Here is a 21,484-nt window from a genome sequence, read left to right as displayed (position 1 = left end):
TCCCAGCCCTGGACACACAGTGCCCACAGAGCACTGCACCAGCACAGGGTCCCACTGCAGACAGGAGCTGCTTGCCCTAAGGTGATGCAGCAGCCAGTGTCCTGCTCGAGGGACCCCCTTGACTGCTGACCCCTCCTCCCTCCCTGGGACAGAAGCTGCAGGCAGCTAGAGATGCTCTTCCAAGCTGGATGCTACTGAGCAGCATGAGCTGACCCACATCTTCTCCCTGCTGGAGCCAGGGATTTGAACAGGTGGGAAGAGGTGTGAGGGTTAGACAGGAGAAAGATGGAGGGGTACCATGAGGGAGGTCCCAACTCCACCCACACCACCCCTGGGAGCAGAGCTGTATCTCAAAGAATCAAAGCATGGCTATGGCCTGGACTCAGAGGTCTGAGCCACGCTGGGCTGCCAGGCACAGGGCTGCAGCCAAACCAGCCACTTCCACAGGGTTTGATGCTCACCATCCACTCCACACATTGGGAATTCTCCCCAGGATCCCTCACCCCACTGAGCTAAAGGAGTGGATGGGGAGTCACACAGCAAGTGCATCTAATGAGTAGTCCCAAAAGCCTTTAATTATTATTTGGAAATAGTTGAGCAGTAACCTCACATTTACATTTCACGTCCATTTAGCTTAATAAATGGGCTCATATTTCAGCAGAAAGATGCTCATCAGATCGTTTGTTTCCTTAAGTGTGTGAGCCCAGGGCTCTATATTTAGCACCCAGCCCAGCCCCTGATTGCAAGTGCTCTGACGATGTTGTGACTGAAGGGATCGGTGGCTGTTGTCACCACCGTGCCACCTCCCCCCGGCACACGAGGTGGGCTGTGCCCAGCTCCACAGCCCACTGGCACTGCACAGATCCCCCATGTCCCTTGGCATCCTCTGCCCTTCTGCTGGGAGAAAGGAGATTTCCTTGAGAGAAACCGCTCCAATCCCACCAAGTAACTCTTTACCTGCCCTGAAGAAAAATCCCTGGAAAAGCCTGGTCCCTGCAGTGGGACTGGACTGAGCATCCCCAGGCTGGATCAGAGTATGCCTGGGTCTCCCCAGCCCATGATTAATCTAAGAGAAGCTGATTTTGCCTTGTTTTGCAGCAGGGTGCTGGGCCCTGGCACGGAAAAACATCATCAGAAACATGGACCCAGTGCAACACCAGCCTCCAACCTGCCCTGGGTTGTTCCTTCTTCTCCAGGTTTTGTCCCAAAAATGTGGTTTCCCAGCACAGTCAGCACACACTGCATCTGGAGGGAGGGCTCAGATCTAATTATTAATAAATAGAATGAAGTGCTATTTGGGATGAGTTATTTGGAACACAGGATCCAGGGAAGCTCAGTGGGCTTCCTGCTAATGACTTCTCCTCAGCTCCCAATGCGGTAGAGTTTTGCTTCCCCATCTGGGTCTGAATCCCTGCAAAGATGTTCCCAGGATATTTCTAACACATTTTGTTCTGAAATCCCTCACAGCCAAACCTGCTCCCCAGCTGGGTCCCTCTGGTGATGATGGCATCATGCACACTATGCAGAGCCAAGTCACTCCAGGAAATTGGGAAGGGAAGCATTCAGGAGTGCCACTGGAGCAGCTCTGCCCTGGGAAGGGGACTCAAGGGAGCAACAGGAGCAGGCAGAGCTCTGGGGAAGGGAGGCAGCTGAGGAGCACTCCTGGGTGCCATGGAACACACACTACACCACTTGACCCCACTGGCAGCATCCCCTCTGGTAAACCCAGACTGGAGGAGCCCAGAGCTGGGTGTCCCTGTGAATGTCACATGCCATTCCCCATGCCAGCACCAGGCTGGCATCCTCAGAGGAGCCCAGAGTAACCAGTGGGTGCAGACAATGCAGTGGCCTCACGCCAGGGACCATCAGCCGCTGCAAGAGGGACCATATGTGCGAGCTCCTGCCAGGGGCTGGGAGGACAAGTTCTCACTTTAATCAAAGCCTGCACTGATGTCAGCTCCTCCAGAGCCTGTTGGGAAGGCAGGAGGGATCCTTGAGTCAGGCTGCCAGCCTCACTCACCCACTAGAAAACCTCTTTAGGGAAATTCTATTTCCTGCCAAGAAGATTCAAGAATTTTAAAAATAAATATAATTTCACAAAGCATTTGGAGAGCTGGCTGCTCCCAGGGCTGCCATGGCACAGCCTGGCTGGCACAGAGATAGGCAGGGGCACAGCTCTCCCTGGGATGCTGTGAGGGATGCAGGGGGCTGCTGGCAAGTTGCTGAGCAGGGGATCCTGAGCTCTCACACAGACTGGGGCAGCTCCAGCACCCATCAGATTTGCCAACAGCCTTTCCCAGTATCATTCCTGACATCCAGGCTTTGTGCCCACTCCTCTCCAAAGGCAGATTTCCACTTCAGTGAGCGAGGATCTGGACCCAAAGGGTGGGAGGGGTGGAAGCAGAGGGTCCCTGTAGCCTCCTGAATGGCTCCAGTGTCTGCAGGAGCAATTTCAGGCAGACCTGGAATGCCACAGGCATTCTTGCCACTACCAGGCTCTCCCATAGCTGGCAGGGCTGCACTGCATTACCCAGCACCTGCCCCATGGAATCCACCTCGGAACCCACAGAGGCCACAGTGCTGTGGCCAGGTGGCTCAGGGCACTGCCCAGATGCAGATGAGGCCACGGTCTGCCAGCACGGACCTGCTGTTGTGATTTAATTTGTCTGAAATGCTCAGAAGCATCAACAAAGGGAAATTCAAAGCTTGGGGGGTGGAGAGGCTAATTTTATGCTCCATTAAAGACTTGGCTCACAACAGAGCAAGGTCAGGAGTGGTGTCACCTGATGGATTATGGACAGAGGCGAATTTACAGCAGAGCAGCCTGTCTTCAGCACCCTGTGGATCTGGGGAGACAGTTACTGCCATAGAAAAGTGTTTGACATGCTTAGACACCCCAGTGCTCACCCTGCACTGTCATCACTGCCCCACTCCTGGGACAACCTCGCTACTGGGGCTGGTGGTCACCATGGCATCATGTCCCAGGGGCCAAGACCAGCCCCAGAGTGTATTCACCAGGGCAGGAGGGCAACCCCACTGGTACTCCTGCTCCTTTTAATGCACATTCTTAATTACATAGATTAAAAGTTAATGGATGTTAATTGGATGCACATGGTGACATGGGCAGAATGCAAGAGGACAGGATTAAATGCCAGGGCATGAAGACTCTCGACTTATTTGACCTGGAGACTGTTTGAAATGTGTTGCAGCCCCTGCCCTGGTACCAGCCTCACCAGGCTGAGAGGTGCTGCATTTTGGGGAGAGCTGATGTAGCCCATCAGCCTGGGGAGACTCAGCCACTGTAGCAGGAGGGCACATGGTGAGTACCTGCATTAGCTGCACAGGGCACCTGGGTTGCCCATCCTGCTGACTCGAGGCTTCCTGCACCCATCAGGGACACCCACACCCCTCCCAGCAGGCTGGGGCGTGGAGGGGACAGGGGACTGGTGTTCTTCTCACCAAAACCAAGTGCCTTTTCAGCAAACTGCCTGCCAGTGCCTCCTTGTTAAATTAATTGTGTGACATTTAAACAGTTTGATCATCACTGACATTTAAGATGTACCAGCTCCCTTGTACAGTTTGTTTATTACAAGGCCTAAGAAAAATCTACTTTTTCGCCTGGGAAGGGTTATTTTAGCAAGTGCAGGTGCCCAGGGCAGTGGTACCCAAGGCTGTGGGTGCTTTGCACCATTTGCTGCTGTGAACGGTGTGGGGATCCCCCCACCAATGCAATCTCACCTGGAGCTCAACGCCGTAGCCCGTGTAGACAGTGATGTTGTAGGTGCACTGCAGGTACCCGTGCAGGGGCAGTGGGGGGTAGTCTGTGGAGTCGATGTAGCCCTCAGGGTCGTGGAAGCTCATGCTGCAGAGGACTGGGACAACACACATCAGCAATCACCAAGGGATGGGCAGCTGGCAGCTCTCTCCTGCACCCCTAAACCCAGCACCCAGTCCCTGCTCCATCAGCTGCACTCACTGAATCATTGAGTCATGGCATGGTTTGGGTTGGGAGGGACCTTAAAGCTCATCCAGTTCCACTCCCTGCCTTGGGCAGGGAAACCTTCCACTAGACCAGGTTGCTCCAAAGACCGTCAAACCTGGCCTGGAACACTTCCAGGGATGGGCAGCCAGAGCTTCTCTGGGCAACCTGTGCCAGGGCCTGCCCACCCTCACAGCTAAGAATTCCTTCCCAATATCCCATCTAACTCTGCCCTCTGTCAGTGGGAAGCCATTCCCCTTCATCCTATCTCTCCAGGACCTTGTCCAAAGTTCCCCTCCAGCACTCTTGGAGCCCCTTTAGGCACGGGAAGGGCTCTACGGTCTCGCTGAAGCCTTCTCTTTTCCAGTCTGAACACCTCCAACTCCCCCAGCCTTTTCCCACAGGAGTGGTGCTCCACCCTCTGAGCATCAAGATTTTAGGCAACCCCATAAGTCCAGGTTGTGTCTTGGTTTTGGGGGGCTGCCTAAACACAGACCTGCTCCCCATCAGCTGCCGCATCCCTGTCCTGTGCTCCGGCAGCTCAACTTACCTGGGGTGGGCTCCGTGGTGGTGACAGTGGTAGTGATGATGGTGGATGTGGTGGTTTCCTGGCTCTCCTCCGATGCAGAGCTGTGCACATCTCTCTCGGCGCTGTTTGTTGGGATAACGGTGTCACTGTTGGGAGCCACGGTTGGAACCTCACCAGCACCACCTGTGCTGCCAGGGAAGGGCTGAGGCAGGGCTGGTGGCAGAGTGGATGGGGAGATCTGCAGCGTGGGGCGGCTGGTGGTGGCCTGGTGCCCCCAGGGCAGCCCGGGGGTGCTCTGCTCCATGCTCTCTGCTGACACTCGCCGATCTTGGGCAGTGGTGGGGAGCCCAGAGTGCAGTGAGCTGGCTGGGAAGGCAGTCCCGGGGGGCCCTGCCAGGGTGGGCTTGAGCCTCAGGTGCTTTCTTCCCATATTTATTTGCTTTAGAGTTGATGGCTTTTTCTTTACAGGGGAAGTTTGTTTTGCATCAGTGCTGGGGGCCGTGGTGGCTGTTGGCAGGACATGGCTCTGCACTAGCACTGTTGTCTCCTCCGCTGCTGGCTCAGTGCCATCCTCCATGGCTGGCAGCAGATTGAGGGCAGTGGCATGTCCCAGCTGCCCAGCTCCACCTTCTGAACCCATGGTATGCCCCAAATCCTCAACTCCACCAGCCAGTCCTGTGTCATGTCCGAACTTTGTGGCTCCACCAACCATCTTGTCCACCAGCTCATCGGCAGTGAGAGGGTCTGGGCTGACAGGGACCAGCGCTGCCCCTGATCCACTGTCTGCAAAAAAACAGGCAAAAGTGGGACTTGGGCAAGTCTGGGCATGAAATTATAACTGTGCTGTTGGCATGGAATCAGTCCCCTGGGAAGCTGTGGCTGAAGGAACACCTGCTGCTCTCCCAGAGAAGGAGCAACTGGTTACCACAGCACAACACAAACCTTGGCAGAGACCCCTTAGGCACCCACAGTGTTGGGCAAACCCAACCCAACCTGTGGGATGCACAGGAAAGGGCAAGTGACCGAAGCCACCCAGCACTGCTCCAGCCAGGGGATAATTGGATAAATACAGATTTGTCCACCACCAGTGGGGTGTCAGGACTGTGGTCCATGGGGTGAAATAAGGGGTGATCTTTGGGAGATGCTGCAAGAAGCTCCGAGAGCCAGAGTTGAAAGCTTTCCATGGAAACAGCAGTTGCCACAGAAAGTGCTTAATGCACAGTACCTAAAGACCAATTCCAGTCCCCTCAGCTCCTCTGGGAGGGTTTGGAGCCCCCAAAATGTAGGATTCCTGTCCTTGTGTGGGTGTGGGGGGTCTGGTGCCTTGGTGTCCCCACACTTGCTGCTGGGAGTAAGACCCAGGAGACTCTGCAACCTCCACATTGTTCTGGCTGTCTCTGCCTCGTTTTCCATCCTACCCTGGACTGATTCTGACCTCTATGGGCATCCTGACATGGGCTGATGCACATCCTGCCATGGGGGAATGGAGGAGAATTGGTCCCCAGGGCAGTGCCAGTGTCAATTCTCCTTCCCCAAGAAGTTTTGCAGGGCTCTCATGGACTTTTGGCTTCCTGACCCAGCTGAAGCCTGGGATGGGCAGTTGATGATTGTGTTCCACGGCTCAGCTCATTGGTTTAGTGCTCTGCAGCAAAAGGGTTTCTCCATGATGGGAGAAGATGGGGCTGTCAGATAGGGAGGTAGCAGGACAGCCCTGGGAGGTGAGGAGGGGAGCCTCACTGGCTGGTGGGACATGGTGGAACGTGGTGGGCAACCAGGTCACAGGGGGACAGTCAGAGTGTTCCTGCAGGATCACAGGTCCTTAAGGCCAGCATGTTCCCAGAAACATCAAACCACCATCCCTGGGTTATTTGTCGTGTGAACCCTAATTCTTAATGGGTTTTGCCATTAAACCATATTTTATGCTTTTGGGAAGTTGAATAATTCCTTATTAGATCCTTTGCCAGGATGCATTTACCCAATTCTCTCCTTAACAAAGCATGAAATAAAACACTCTGTAAAGTGACTCCTTAATGAGACACTGAACATGCTTCAGTTTGTAAAGGGCAAATGTGCATTCCAGGGATGTGGGGAAGGTGGAATGAAGCCAGGCTGGATCAGGGAGGAGGAAACACAAGGGCTCTGGCATCAAGGATTAATATAGGCTTATTCCACATTACCAGAAAGGGAAGTGATTAATGATCTCAGCTGCAGATTGCATCACCACCCCCAAACCTGAGCTGTGCTCCAGCACATCCCTGGGCTGCCAGACCTGCTCCCTCCCCAACTCCAACTGCCCTGGAGCTGCCCCACAGCCCCCACACCCCAACACAGCCCCCACAGCCACAGCACGGCCCCTGCCCTCTCACTCCTGCCCAGAACCCATCTCAGGAGCCAGAACTGAGTATCCACACCCTTCAGGAAGTATTACAGTGGGTTTCCATATTTGATATTCATTAGAGTGGGCTTTGGAAAGTCTTTTAATGCCGATCTGAATTCACACATCCATTCTTCCACCTCCAAGACCTACAGGGTGATCATGGTGAGAGATAGCCTGGCTCCATGGGATGCTGGGCTGGGGCAGGCCAAGTAGGACTCTTCCAGGCTGCCACAATCCATCCTGTTCTGCACAAGTGATCAATCCAGAGACACTGCTCTGGTGAAAGGGATCTTGACCTTGATCTAATCTGCTAAACCAGCTCTGGAGGAAATAAATGCTATTGAGATGAACAAGAGGTTTATTTTGTGTCTTGATCAGGAGCTGCCTGCAGGTGGTTCAGGACTGGAAGGTCTTCTCCAAACCCATGGAAGCCTCTGTGGTGGCCCCACAGCCCCTTCTTCCCCAGCACCTCTGCACAGCAGCGTGAGCATGGGCGGCTGCTCCTGCAGGATGGGACAGACACATCCAGGACAGTTTGGAGCACAGGTGACCTTAATGCAACATGACAGCTTATCTTCAGGTCTATTCTGGGATCTGCCTGGATACCAGCATGCAGACACCGCGGAAGGAAGCTCAGCTCCAGGGAGGGTGTCTCCAACCAGCGCACTCCCCCGCCGTTTATACTTAGCCACGTTGGAAGCACTGGCTCCCTGGTGGGATGTGGGTGCCGAGTGCTGTGGAAGCTGCCAGCAGGACACAGCCCTGTGCCAGGTCTGGGGTGATGGCACAGGGCTCTGGAGAGGCAGCAGGACAGGAGGGATGGCAAGGCAAGGGCCCCCAGAATGTCTCCTCTCACCCAGACCCAGCACTGACCCATGAGCTTGCAGGCCACCAACCACCTGTGGGAGTCTCAAAGTTTCATCCCCATGCAAAAGGGTGCCCAAGATCCCAGCAGGCCCAGCCAGGGAGACAGGACTGTGTCCAGTGGGCAGCTGTGGCAGACACACATGTGCTGCTCCCGGGCTGCTGTGGATGGAGAGCTCCAGGCGAGCCTGATTGCTGAGATACCTCAGCCAGAGGGGTTTAGAGGAATTAGGGAGCTGCAAATGCCTGATAAAAGGATGCTGGAATAATCACAAAGGCCTCATTTGACCACTGTGCTCCCAAGAGAGTTAAACCACGAGTAGCTGTATCATGGGCTCCCGTTACTAATGCTGATGGTATCGCTGCCATATGACGAGTACACGCTCTGTGGCTGCTGGGGATGGCAGCAGGATTGCCCGAGCTCAGGAGTCACTGTCCAGGAGGGTTTAGAGTCTGATTATAACAGAAATGGATAAAGCTTATCCAGATGCTGTTAATGGTGGTGTTCAGCCCAGTACTGTCCCTGTGTGATGGGCTCAGGTGGATTGATGGGTGCTGGGCCTGACTAATCCCACCTGGAGCTGTTGCTGGTGTCTCATGTGAGCCCTCATGGAGAGCTGGGATTGATCCTGCACCCCCAGCACCCCATCTAGCACTGATCCTTCATTCTTCAGCATCCCAGCCTCTGCATGCAGGCTCGACCCCCAGAATTCCCAACTCCCACTCAGTCGATGAAGGAGGGTTGGCAGGTGCTGCCACCAGGGAGGTGAGTTCATACAGGGCTGGCTCAGAACATGGACAGAGGAGGGTTGTTGAGGGCGGTCCTTGGTGCAGCCCCGTGTCAGTGGGGTCTGCTGGGTAGGAAGGGGCAGCAGCACCCTGGGCACCTCCTGCTCTCCTGCTTCTGCCCACGCTGACCTTCAGCACATGCAGCACAAGTGTCACCCTCGGTGAGGAAAACAGAGGGTTTGGGTGGGAAGTGAGGATCTCAGGAAAAGCAGGTTGCATCCATCAAAACACTCGGCTGTGATGGATTGGAAGTGTTTTGGTTCAGCTGCAGATTTTAAGAGATTTTTGCCTTGAATCTTGAAGAGCAGAAAAACCTTAATGGAAACAGCCTTTAGTTTTCCAAATGTCCTCGCAGCCGGATGCAGTCTCGCTGGCCGCCTGCCTCCAAGCAGGAGATGTGAAGCCCACGTTTTCCTGCAGTTACAGTATCAGCAAATTAAGTTTTTTCCAATGGCAAAATAAAAAAGTTTTCCTCAAGAGCATCCTGCCGATTCACCCTATAAGCAAATAAAGCCGTAGCAATCCTATCCGGGTGAGTCATCCCCGTGGGAGCGTCGCAAAGCACAGCCAGAGCAGGGGCTGCCCGCGGCACCGCGAGGGTCGGAGCCGCTTCCTCGTTCTCCTCGCTCTCCTCGCTCTCCTTGCAAAGGCGACTCTGCCCCCGGCGAGGCAGGAGCGCCAGGGCTGCGGATGCATCTCAGACAAACATTTCCATTGCAGTCAGAGAAAATATAAAGTGGTTCTCCGATGTGGCACAAGGATGCAGGAGCGGTGCTTGTCCCTGGGTTCTGCCTGGAGGGGCCGGGACCTCCAAGACTCCAGTGTTTGGTCCAGCACACCAGGAAAACAGGGACTATCCCACGGAGCAACTAATGGAAGATAATTCAGAAGAAGAAAGATGTCCAGCCTTTCCTGAAGAGGAGACTGCAGCAGAGGTCAAGAAACCTCGGGAATGATTTGCCTCCCATTCCAGGGAGCACCTAGATGCCATTTCCACACTGTCCCCGTGTGCCACATCCTCTACTGTGCAGGTGAACCAGCACCTTTCTCTGCAGAATGATCCTGCTCTGGCTGAGATGTGGCAGAGCACTGGGATTTCGGGGACAGGATGGGGTCAGAATGCACTTCATTCCATTCTCATGAATTTCCCAATGCCACAGAGACTCTGGTGGCCCTGGGGAGTTTCCAATCTACTTTAAAATGCTGTTAAATTGCCCATGTGCAGAGGTTTATTTATGCTCATAGGACTGGTCTGAATATTTCATTTTAAAATTTACATCTGTGTCACTCTCAATGCTCAAATAAGGTTGCCATGGAAACCCCTCATTACTGGGTGAGGATGTTGGCAGTGGTGCCCAGACTGAGGAGCCGTGGCCGGGAAGGACCAGGCTCTCCTCCCTGCTGCCCACTTGGCTGCAGCTCCTGTGCCAAGCAGCAAATCTGTCTCTGTCAGGAAAGGCAACGAGGAGAAGAGAGAATCATGGAACAAGGAGAAGAGAGAATCATGGAATCACTTGAATCCTGGAATGGTTTGAGTTGGAAGGGACCTTAATCATTAACTCATCCACTGCCCTGCCATGAGCAGAGACACGTTCCACTAGACCAGGTTGCTCCAAGCCCCATCCATTCTGACCTTGAGCACTTCCAGGGATGGAAGAGAGGCAGTTCACCTGTGCCTGCTGCTCATGGCAAGAGGTTCATGGACCAGCAGAGGTCATGGGACTGGGACATGGTCCTGGAGGACAGCAGATGCCCACACCCACTCTTGGTTGGATGGAAAAGCCCCCAGGACTGGTCATAGAGCAGTGAGTTCCTGGTCCCAGGTGGGAGCAGGGAATTCAGCAGGGACTGCTGCAGGTGATGGGCAATATTCCAACAACAAAACACTCCTAAAAACCTGTTTTAGTGGCAAATTGATCCTGTTTCTGCCTGACTGGTGAATCCATGCTGCTTGTGCCTGGCTGACTCTGTTAGGAGGAAGGACAGTACCAGGAATACGGGAATTAAATTTGCAAACCTCTCCCCTCCACCTGTTCCAAGAAGCTCATAACTGCTCTAACGATCCGCAGCAGACTGAAAGGTACGGGGAAATTACACACTTTTCCAAGCTATGAGGAAAATGGATTTTCCTCCCCAGTGCTGCTTCGTAGAGCTGGAATCAATGAGACTGACTCTTGGGCATTTGTTTTGGCCATGCCAGCTCCACGGAGGCACCTGTGGCTTTGAGGGGCTCCTGCTCTTTAGCCTGTGTGTCCCCATGATGTCCCAGCCCTGGCACCCCTCACCTGTGCATCACACCCAGTAAGGAGCAGCCCTCGCAGAGCTTCAAATCCCCAGGGATGAACGCAGCTTGTGCTGAGAATTGCCCAGCTCCTTCCTGAAGGGATGCAGAAGGTGAAGCAGCAGCAGCTAATGAGGAAGAGGAATTAAAGAGGCTCATCCAATTACGGAGGAATCCAGAGATGTGCAGCGTGGAAGTGATTGGACCCATCGCATGCTGACTGTTGCTGGCTGTATCCCTCTGCTTACCCAGCCCATGGAGGAGGAATTATCTGATATTCCAGGAATAATACATGGACTGGTGGGAACCAGAGGGCAGGGTGACAAAGCCATTATGGAGAGTGGAACTGTGATGCAGGGGTTGGTTTGAGTTTAGCACAGATTTTTGTGGTACCAAGTGTAAGAAAGGCATGTCTGTGTCTTGTCACAGGCAGACAGACCTGGCTGAAAGGAATTAACCCAACGGGTTTAAAGAAGAATTAAATTTTTTGGAAGCTGAGCCTCACTAGGTGCAAATAGGAAGTTTCCCATTGAGCTTTCAAGTCTTCCTGGTAAATCCTCAGTGCCAAAACTCCATCTTGACCAGATGTACCCCCATGATTACCACATCCAGCACCAGATATGGACACCTCAGGGCAGGGGGAACTGCTGTGCCCCTGCTCTCCCCAGCCTCTGTTGCTGTGTCCCCATGGGTGTCCCCACTCTGGAGAGGTTTGCCAGAGGGATCAAAGAGTCCCAGAATGGTTTGGGTTGGAAGAGACCTTAAAAATTATCCAGTCCCACCCCCTGCCATGGGCAGGGACACCTTCCACTAGACCAGGTTGCCCCAAGCCCTGTCCAACCTGGCCTTGAGCAATTTTAGGGATGAGGAAGCCTCAGGGATGAAGGAGCAGAGGCAGGTCCATTCTGTGACTCTCCTGAGCTCCTCAGTCAGGATGTTTGCTCCTCAAGGCCCTCCTGAAGTGAGGAAATTGAGTATTTTGGTAGCTTTTCAGGGTACAAATTGAAGAGGGGGAAGAGAAGTTCCTTTCTCCACCAATCATCCAGCTCAACTGTCTACATCAGGGCATAGAATTAAATGGGTTCCTAAAGAGAGTATATTTAGCTACAAACCCCCGTTCTAGTCAGCTCTCTGCAGCTAAAATAATTAATCTCCCATCACTGTTAAGACGTAGTGGAGCAGATCTGGAGAAGTGAGTACTGGGATTAACTCTTTGGGAGCAGGTCAGCCCTGAGAAAGCAGCTCATGCTCCAATTGTGCTGTGACACCACAGGGGCTCCTGGGGATTCTTGAGGGGTCCTGCCCACCTGGGCTCTGCTCAGCTGTGCCCCTGCCATGCCAGTGCCTCTTGGTGCCAATGCTGCATGAGCCCAGATGTTGATGGGAGTGCTCTGTCCTGGCACTGCCTCTTGGGTGATGGAGGGGACCCAGAAGTGATGCAGGAGCCCTGATAAGGGTGCAAGAGCACTGGCAGGGATGCAGAAGCCCCAGCAGGAATGCAGGAACCCTGGTAGGGATGCAGAAACCATGGCAGGGATGCAGCCCAGGTGTCAGCAACTCTGCTGTGGGCAAGACGTTGCCCAAAGGGAGTGAGCTGGGACCCCTCTGTGCCTTCAGGCCTGACCACAGCACCACAGCAGCTTCTGTCATCTGGCCCCTGGGCAGGCTGGGGAGGTCAGAATGCCACAACCAGAAGGGCTTTGCCCCTGACAGCTCCTTTCCCTGACACACTGGTGTCCCCAAGCTCCAAGGAGCATCCCTTGCCATGCCAGCCAGCAGTTCCGTGGGACTGTGCGGACTACACTCATGGCCCTGCCCACCCTGCCTTGGCCAAGCATATGCCAGGTCAAGAGGAACAGCCCAGCTACCCAGTGGACACCCCAGAATGGCATGAGTTCTCATCCAATGGGTTCAGCCAAACTCCCTGCTTGTGGAGACACTGGAAAGCAATTACTGGATACACAGCTCTAAAACATCTGGAGAGACAAAGTTTAGTCTGATTATAATCAGACTGTTTCTCTGCCTGGCTATAAATCATTCATGGACTCACTCCCAGGCAGTCACATCCATGGAATAACTGACTATTGAAAACCTCCTCTGTTGTTCTACCTGTCTGCAGTGTGTTCATGGTTTGGTTTGATTTGATTTCCTCTCCAGAACTGGAGATATGAGATATCAATGTGCCATTAGACATGCAGGTGACCAACACAGCATCACTGCCTGGCACTGCCTGGGCTGGGGCAGCCCCAGGGCTCGACTCCTGCCCGAGCTCATGGCACAGCTCCTGCAGCGACGGGTGAGAGCTGAGCTGCCTCTGCTCAGTCTGTTCGGCAGCTCTTGGTATTTCTTTCACAGGATGTAACAGGAATCACGGTGTGGCACCAGTCCAGGCTCCTGAGAGAGCAGCAGACACTGGCAGCACCTCAGGGTGCATCACTGCCTCCCCTGCAGCAGCAGGGCAGAACACGGTTGGCACCACTGCTGCCCCTGCCTGCTTCTCCTCTGTGGATTTTTGCAGGGGTACCCCAAAAGATTATTTTTGGAGTACCCCAAAAGCTGTTCTGTTGCATCTCAAGGCAGGATTTGAAGCCCACCAGGTCCTGGCCTCCTTTCTGTGGTGCAGAGGTGCCTCAGAGCAATGAGGGTGGCCCAGGTGACATCTGGCACAAGGTACATCTGGCACAGGGCACATAGTCCTTTCTGCTCTCCCCATGAACTCAGCTGGGCTGTTTCCAACACAGAGATACAGCACCTGGGGTCACACTATGCACAGGGGAGAGGTGCCTGAGCTGGAGCTGCTCAGGGTGAGACTGGGGACAGAGCTGGGGATTACTGGGACCCCAGGACGTGTCTCAGTCCCCAGGCCAGGCACTGTGTGTCCTGCTGATGGGCACAGTTTGCATTGTCCCAAAGAGCTGCTCTTGGGCGGGGGGGTGGGGAGTGGAAATTTTTCCAGGCAATGCTTTTTTTTGCATTTTCTGCTCATTGAGGCCATGCAGGAATCATGCAGGAAACAGTGCTGCCCGATGCTGCCTGGTGCTGCCCAGTGCTGGCTGGTGCCCTTGAAAAGACCCTGTTGCACTGCTTGAAATGATGCAGCTCTGGTGCCTAATGACTCCTGACAGCTGGTGAACAGCCCTGCTGCTGGCAATCAGGAAGGCATGGAGGGTGGAGGGTTACTGATGGCTGTGGTTATTACAGTTATTGGGCTCCATCGATTATGGACACGGGCTGTGCTGCCGAGGCTGGCAGGAACTGGGGCACAGCCGGAAGCTCCCTGCTCCCCTTCCCGCACCACGGCTGGCCCCGTGTGACCCCCAGAGCAGGCAGAGCTTGGAACTGCATGGCATGGCTAAGGGATGGGATGTGCTCAGCTCCCAAACAGTGTCTCACAGCCTGGAGCAGTGCCAGCAGATGTGATCACAGAACCATAGAATCACAGAATGGTTTGGGTTGGGAGGGCCCTTTGAGCTCATCCAGTCCCACCCCCTGCCATGGGCAGGGACTCTTTTCACTATCCCAGGTTGCCCCAGGCCCCATCCAGCTTGGCCCTAATGCAGTTTGTCACCCAGTCACTCTCTCCATTACTCAGTGTTTTGCTCCTAAAAAAGCAATAACCTGCACTTCATTGCCAGATCCTCATTATGTCAGGACAATTTGGGGTTTGGCAGCAGAGCAGCTCCCTGTGCCCATGGGCACATCCCACTGCACAGATCTGTGTGGGAACCACAGCCCCTGTCATGTGCCCAGTGTCCAGCTTCTCCATGCCGGGAATGTGCCTCTGCACTGCCTTACTCCCTCAGAAACTAATCCCTTTTCAGGTAAGATTTGCCTGATATTCAGTTTTTAACTATTTTTAACATTTTCTCACTAAAACTGGAGTTGTTCTGGGGGGCAGAGCAGCAGCTTGGGGCTGGCACAGGCTTCAGACCCCTGCCCTGACCCAGGTGCTGGGACCACACAGCCCACCCCAGGTCCATCCCTGAAGGGTACTGGGCTGCTGCTGCTGCTCCTCAGCCATCACCTCGTTTCCAGTGACAATGGTTTTTATATAATTAATTGTTAGCTGTATCAGCCATCAGTGATTTGTGTTTTAAAGATAGCCTGGCAGAACTAATTCCATTGCTGCATGACACTGTGCTGGCTGATGATAACCCATGTACAACTTCTCCCACAGAGCCTCATGACGAGCTGCTGCACTTTATTTTAATTAATACAGATAGCAAATATATTTTCATTAACCATCCGGAAAGGAGCACCGTCCTCCTGCATGGCAAGCAGCAGCTTCACTCTTGGGGCTGGGTGCAGCCCCCAGCCCTGCTGACTCCCCTTCCTGGTTCCAGCCCTCTGCATCCTTCCTCATCCATGTGCACCCACAGCAATAGCTGGGCAGAGAGTTTCCTCCAGCCCAGTATGGGTGGCATGACCCATCAAATCCTGAAAACCAGGTTTTGCTGGGGATTAAAAGCTGATTCAGGTATGCTGCTCCACAGCAGCAGCCCCCAGGGCTGGAGGTAAAGTGTCTGCAGTGTGGGAGCTCCCACCCAAAGCCTCTCCCAGGTCCCTCCTCCCTCTCCAGTGCAGGAGAACATGCAATTATAAAGCACATTCAAAATTTCTCAAATTTAGAACAATTAAGCTGGTTCCCTGGTATTTCTGACAAAAGCAGTCCCTTGTTCCCTGAGGAAGTAACAGCCTTCCTTGACCTCTGCTCTGTTATTCTGTTTGATTGATCTTAATTATATCAGAAAGGACAATGATAAGCTTTTGGGGGGTGCTTGTACATCAGGAACAAAGCGGTTGGGTGCTTTGTCCAGGACTGCTGGGATGGTGATGGCTGTGCCCAGCTAATGAGCCCAGTGAGGTGCAGGACACCCCATCCTTTGCACCCAGTGCTGCTGCCAGGGCAGCACCAGCACCCAGGAAATCCCTGGATTCCCTAAAATGGAGAAACAGAAGGCTAAAAGCCTGTCATAAACAAGCAAGGAGGACTCAGTCCTCCAGCTGGACCATGGCCAGCAGCAGGAGATGTGTCTCTGCCTCTCCCACTCCCTGTAGGTAACTCCCCACCTGCATCAGGGCACCTGCCCTGTGTAGGGTTGTGCCACCTTCTCATGAGCCCACAGAGATTTGTTGCCCCTCCGCTGCTCCACCTTGGGAACAACTACAAGGAGGCTGACCGGGCCATGGAAACACATCTCCCGTGTAAGGAACTGGGCAATACTACCTTCCTCTACCCCAAAAATTCCATAAATAGAAAAATCAAAACCCCCACACATTCAGCTGACAGCTTGGTTGTTCATTAATCACAGGTGGGTTGAGGTAAACAAGAAAGCCTTTAAATGCCAGCTCTGGGGGCTCACTTCTACTTCCAGCCCTGGTTCAGGGTAGGTGTGCTGGGGAGAGCTCAGACCTGCTGCAGAGCATCACACTTCCTAGTGGGCAGCTCTTTGGTTTTCCAGCTTTTCTACTCCCATCAAAGCAGCTTTGGCACCATGTGACACCAGCAGTACCATGCTGGGAAGTGCCACTCTGGCTCAGGGAGCTGCATCGCTCCAGAAAGCTTTGATGTTTGCATCAGCCTGTGGAGAGAGGCTGTCAGATGTTCCTCGTGTATTCCTGTAGAACATGTGTGTTGTATCTTTGGTGTTTGGGCATGTTTCCTGCTGATATTGTCTTTGGCACACCCTGGTGAAGGGGAAAGGTGGCAAGAAAAGACCCAACTCTTCTTCCCAGCGTGTAAAGAATCAGGTAATTATAAAAGTCCCTGTGTCACCAACCATTGAATAAGGGTTTTTCCACTCCTGCTATTGTTTACATTCCTACAGGGTAACCATAATTTTTAATGTCTTTTTGATAGCAGTGTAGTATGATTAAAAGAGGCACATCTGAGACATAAATCTGGCTTTAGGCATTGCTGTTTTGACAGGCAATGTTGAATGCTCAGGGCTCAGGCTGAAGAGTCCTGGGCTGTCCCTGTGTGTGGGGGAGGAAGGGCTGCCCCTTGCAAACTGCTCAGCACCTCCCTGGGCATCACTCTGAAATGATGGTCACATCCTGTGCCAGATGCTGGGCAGGAACCCCCATGGTGTGGTGTAGCCTGGAGCAGCAGTTGGAGGTGGGAGGCCACAGGCTGGGGCTGTTTGCTGGTGATAAACACAACAGCTGATTTCATGAGAGCAGGAGGAGCAGCACAAGGTTCAGCATAAACTTAAAATGTGTATTTTCCGTGAGAGAAAGGTCTGCCTTGTAGCTGGGTTTGGTTCTGGGGGGCTGAGAAAAGAACTTTCACAGGGGAACCCCTGTTTCAGGGGTGAGTCTGACTCTGGGCTCCTAGCCCTGACTTCAGGCAAGTTCCTGCCTCTGCCACTCCCTCAGGCTTCTTGTTTTGATCAAGGATGCAATGCTGTATAATTTAAGAAAGACTATGCTCCTGAGACCAGTTTGATGCATGTGGACTGGAAATGTGGAAAAATACAGCCCTACCCCATGGAAGTTTGACAGGATATGCGAGCCACTCCAGGAGATGTTTGCTATGAATCAATTCAGTTTGTGCCCTTGGGTGACAATGTGCCCATGAGGACAACCAGTCACAATCACCCTGGGCCTCATCCCACCACCAGTGGATTCAGGACTGGAGCCCCTCTGCTCTGGAGCCAGGCTAGGAGAGCTGGAGATGTTCAGCCTGGGGAAGACAAAGCATCTGGGGAGAGCTTAGAGCCTTTCCAGTGCCTAAAGGGGCTTCAGGAGAGCTGCAGAGAGACTTAGACAAGGACCTGGAGGAACAGGACAAGTGCAAATGGCTTCTCACTGCCAGAGAACAGAGTTAGATGAGATACTGGGAAGGAATTCTTGGCTGTGAGGGTGAGCAGGCCCTGGCACAGGTTGCCCAGAGAAGCTGTGGCTGCCCCATCCCTGGAAGTGTTCCAGGCCAGGTGGAACTTGCTTGGAGCAACCTGGTCAAGTGGAAGGTGTCCCTACCCAAGGCAGGACGTGGAATGAGACAATCTTTAAGGTCCCTTCCAACCCAAACCATTCCAGGGTTTCATGCTGAGCTCTAGTAGAGCTATTCAGCCACATCAGAAGGCTCCAAGGGAGCAGAGGTGGGGGTCCTGCCTGGAAGCACAGCTCAGGGGTGCTGGGGAACCAGCTTCCCTTTCCTTGCAGGCTCTAGATAAACCCCAAATAGAGGAATGGAACCCTTTTCAAATTTAGATGTTGTAAAAGATATTTGGCAATGTGAAAACTGAAAAGCTCTGCCCCTGGGGAGCAGGCTGCAGCTGCAAGGACTCATGTTTTGCTGCACCCTTCCCTCCCTACCTTTCCTAATGAATTCCAAGAAAGCCTCAATGCATTCCTAAATGGGAACACAGCCTGTGCCCTTCACAGTCATCTCCACAACAAAGCCAGCAATCTCGCTGCTGGCAGCCACGGGCTCCTCTGTGAGCTGGAAACAAAAGCTGAAAAGGAGCCTTTCTAGTTGTGATTAGAAAGCTTGAAAAGTTTGGCTTTTACTTGATATTGCTTTTCACTGATTTCATCTCCGTGGCAGCTCTGAACCCCTCGGGGAGAGGAGAGCAGCACTAGCCCCTCACCAGGAGAGGAGCACCGATCCTGCTGGGGGAGCTGCGGCTTCCAGGACCCAGAAGTAGGAATGGGAATGTTCGTGCCTTTTAGGACGTTGCACTGGGTCTGGACATTGAAAACTGTTGTCCGTGCTTATGGAAGAACGAGCACCATTGTACAGCAGATGCCAGAGAGCTCAGCTTCTCCCAGGAGAGGACCATGGGCATCCCCAGGCCCCAGGGAAAGCCCTGGCCCCTGCACCTGTCAGCAACAAACGGCCCCAACAGTTCCATTAATGTCCCAAAGCCACAGCCATGTCTCACCCGCTCCTATCCTGGGGGGATGCAGACCCTTGTTCCCCAGGACATGCTGCCTGCAGGGCTGCTCCAAGCAGTGAGGTGAGGTGGCCAGGGGGCGACGGTGTGGGGGAATTAAATTTAATTAAAAAAAAAAAAAAGAAGAATGGATGAGGAAGAGAGACTATTGGGGAAATTTTCTTTGAGGGAAATTCTGGCACAAAGACAAACTGCAATATCTCAGCGCAGGCTGGGGACTGAGTCTTGGATAAAAATAAAGCAGGAGGCGGCAGCACCTTCCAGATGACATTCGCTCCATTCATCTCCCGCTGCCGCCAGCGTGCACACGCATTAGGAGTTACGTTTCCCTTCGCTATTTCTCAAATATATTTATGCTGGGAGATGTTTGTGGAGGTACATTGTGTGCCTGGGGCAGAGGATTAATTCCAAACTGTCACCTCGCTTTTTGATGGGTTTGTAAATTTTGCTTTGTTGATTTGCACTCACAGTAAATTGATAAAATCCTCTTTCCAAAAACCTAATTCACCATTTAGAGCTCAGCAGGGTTTTAGACCTCATTGGCTCACATATTTATGTAAATATAGTGTCCAGAAGCAATTTAAAAACTGCTGCGTGGGTAATATGGATGGATGATAAGGAGCAGAGGGAGATGCTTTCTGGTGGGGGCTGTGTGCCCTGGGAAGGAGTTTTTCCTTGTCTTGGGGCCCCAGATTTTGGGGTGGCTTTGCAGTGGGTGGCTGCTTTGGACAGTGTTGTCACAAGATCTTTCCCCTTTGCACCAGAGCTGATTAACCACAACAGTGTTTGGAGTACTCTGAGGTCTCTAAGGATGCTCTTGGGGCATTGGATGTGTCCAAGAGGACTTTGCTAAGTTGTGTCTGCAGAGTTCCTGCTGGTGTACTGGGAGCACTGGAAGCTCTTAGGGCTCATACCAGAGTGATCTGTCAATTTAGAGACTTTGTATCTTTGCAAATTGCAGTTCAGGACTGTCAGGAGTAGCCTGTTTTTTTACTGAAATTGCATTTAAATCAGCATCAGGAGATGCAAGCCCTGTTCCTGCAGAACACTGTGCAACCCCATCACCATGGAAGAGATGCAGGATGGCAGAGGGGACATCAGAAGTGATGTCCTCAGTATTGTCCCCCAGCCACCACTCTACCCAAGATGAAGCATCTCATCCACAAAATGTTGCCATGCTCCATTAATCCACCCTAAAAAGTCAGATGGAGATTCTCTCTTGAATTTTAAATATTTTCAGCCGTTCTGACTAGCTCTGAATTTGCCCTGAATTGACCGGTTTCCAGAACATTCCCTCACTCCCCCCATTATTCTTGTGCCCACTGCTGCCCGCTGTACCAGGTCCCCGCAGTGGTTCCCTTGGCCATAGTCTGGAGCATGTCACCAAGCGTCCCCTGGCAGCCCCAGGGACCAAGTTTGCTGTCCCTTCCCTGGGGTGACTCTGCAGAACAGCCCTCCCAAGGGCACTTCTGGCCCCTCTGCCCCTGGCTTTGGCATATCACACACGGCTGTGCAGGACAGCGAGACAGACTGAGACGTGAGAATCCTTCTTGCCGAGCAGATGACGCTGCTCCGGGATCCACCCCACGGTTATCCCTTCTGTCGTGCTTCACTTTTTGGATGCCTTTGCATTTGGCACCAAATTTCCTTCCCACACTAAAGCTTTGCACATGGAACCATGCCCTCAAAGCCAGGCTGAGTGGCCAGGCTGCTCATGAGATCCCTCCTCAATGCCAGCAGCTTGGCATTCGCTACCATGAAGTCTCCTCGCACCTTCCTGCTGCAGCCACCTGTCCTCGGGTGCCAAAGCTTTGTCCTCACCCCTACAGAGGGACAAAGAGCCAAGCCCCTGGGCCAGTCTGCTGGGCTCTCTGGGGGTTGAACACCTACTGCAGGAATGGGATCCTGGGGTTGGAAAAAGGGAAAGTTCTAGACAATCCTGTACTTAACACTGCAGACCTGGAAATCCAGGCAGAGCCTCCTCAGTTTGCATCAGGAAAGCTCCAGGCTCAGCCAGCCTCAGGGTTGGTCAGCTGCTCTCCTGGCCTCTTCCCAGGGAAAGGAAAAGGAGGAAAAAGGAATAAAAAAGAGATAGCTGAGTTGAGGCTGTGCTCTGGGTGCATGCCAGCTGCAGCTGCACCACCAACAGGAGCTCTAGCAAGCAAAAAGTGAGAACAGAAGGGAAAGCATCTCCTCAGCACCTCAGGAACACTGTTCCCCCCTAAACAAGGGGAGGTCTCTGGTTGGGAACAGTGTTACCTCCATGTGCCCACAGCCCTGAGCCCCCCAACACCACGGGACAGAGCACTGCAGCAGAGGATCCCTGTGCCAGGGGGCTGTCACCATCTCCACCTGTGGCTGGATCTGGGTGCCTCTGTTTGCTCCCCACAGGCTCTGGCTAGAGCCAGGCCCAGGACACTTGGCTGGATCCCTGAGTTACAGCTCAGCACAGCTCCCACAGCTGTGACAGCGTGACACAAACTCCCAGCAGCGTGGTGTGACACTAACTCCCAGCAACACACTTCAGAGGGCTCGTTATCCCACATCTGTGTCATCTAAGGCAGACACTGGGTAAGGAATAGTGTCTTCTCAAAAGCACTGGAAGAGCTCCCTTCCAGCTGCAGCCCCATGTTTACAGCTCCTGGCTGTTCCCTCCTGACACCCCCTGTTTTTGGGGTCCCAGGGCTACCAAGGCACTCTAAGCTGTACCAGGACAGAGGCACTGGCCATGGCTGCTCAGGCATCCCCAAGGACAGGGTCCACA

General features: G+C 53.3%; 1 protein-coding gene across 4 annotated transcripts in view; it reads right to left on the bottom strand.

Moving 5' to 3' along the window:
• SEZ6L (seizure related 6 homolog like) overlaps window positions 1-21,484 on the bottom strand; it is a 37,512-nt gene that overhangs the window by 10,081 nt on the left and 5,947 nt on the right. For all 4 annotated transcript variants that reach the window (XM_071572181.1, XM_071572179.1, XM_071572178.1 and 1 more), the window contains 2 exons: window positions 4,530-5,291; window positions 3,739-3,872 (listed from right to left, as the gene is read on the bottom strand). In XM_071572181.1, the coding sequence (XP_071428282.1) occupies window positions 3,739-3,872; window positions 4,530-5,220 (825 nt within the window). In that variant the 5' untranslated portion in view covers window positions 5,221-5,291. The remainder of the gene's footprint in view (window positions 1-3,738; window positions 3,873-4,529; window positions 5,292-21,484) is intronic.

This window comes from Pithys albifrons, chromosome 17 (assembly GCF_047495875.1).
Source record: "Pithys albifrons albifrons isolate INPA30051 chromosome 17, PitAlb_v1, whole genome shotgun sequence".
Lineage (NCBI taxonomy): Eukaryota > Metazoa > Chordata > Aves > Passeriformes > Thamnophilidae > Pithys > Pithys albifrons.
Note: the sequence above shows the minus strand (reverse complement) of the source record. Positions and strands in the feature narration are given on the sequence as shown.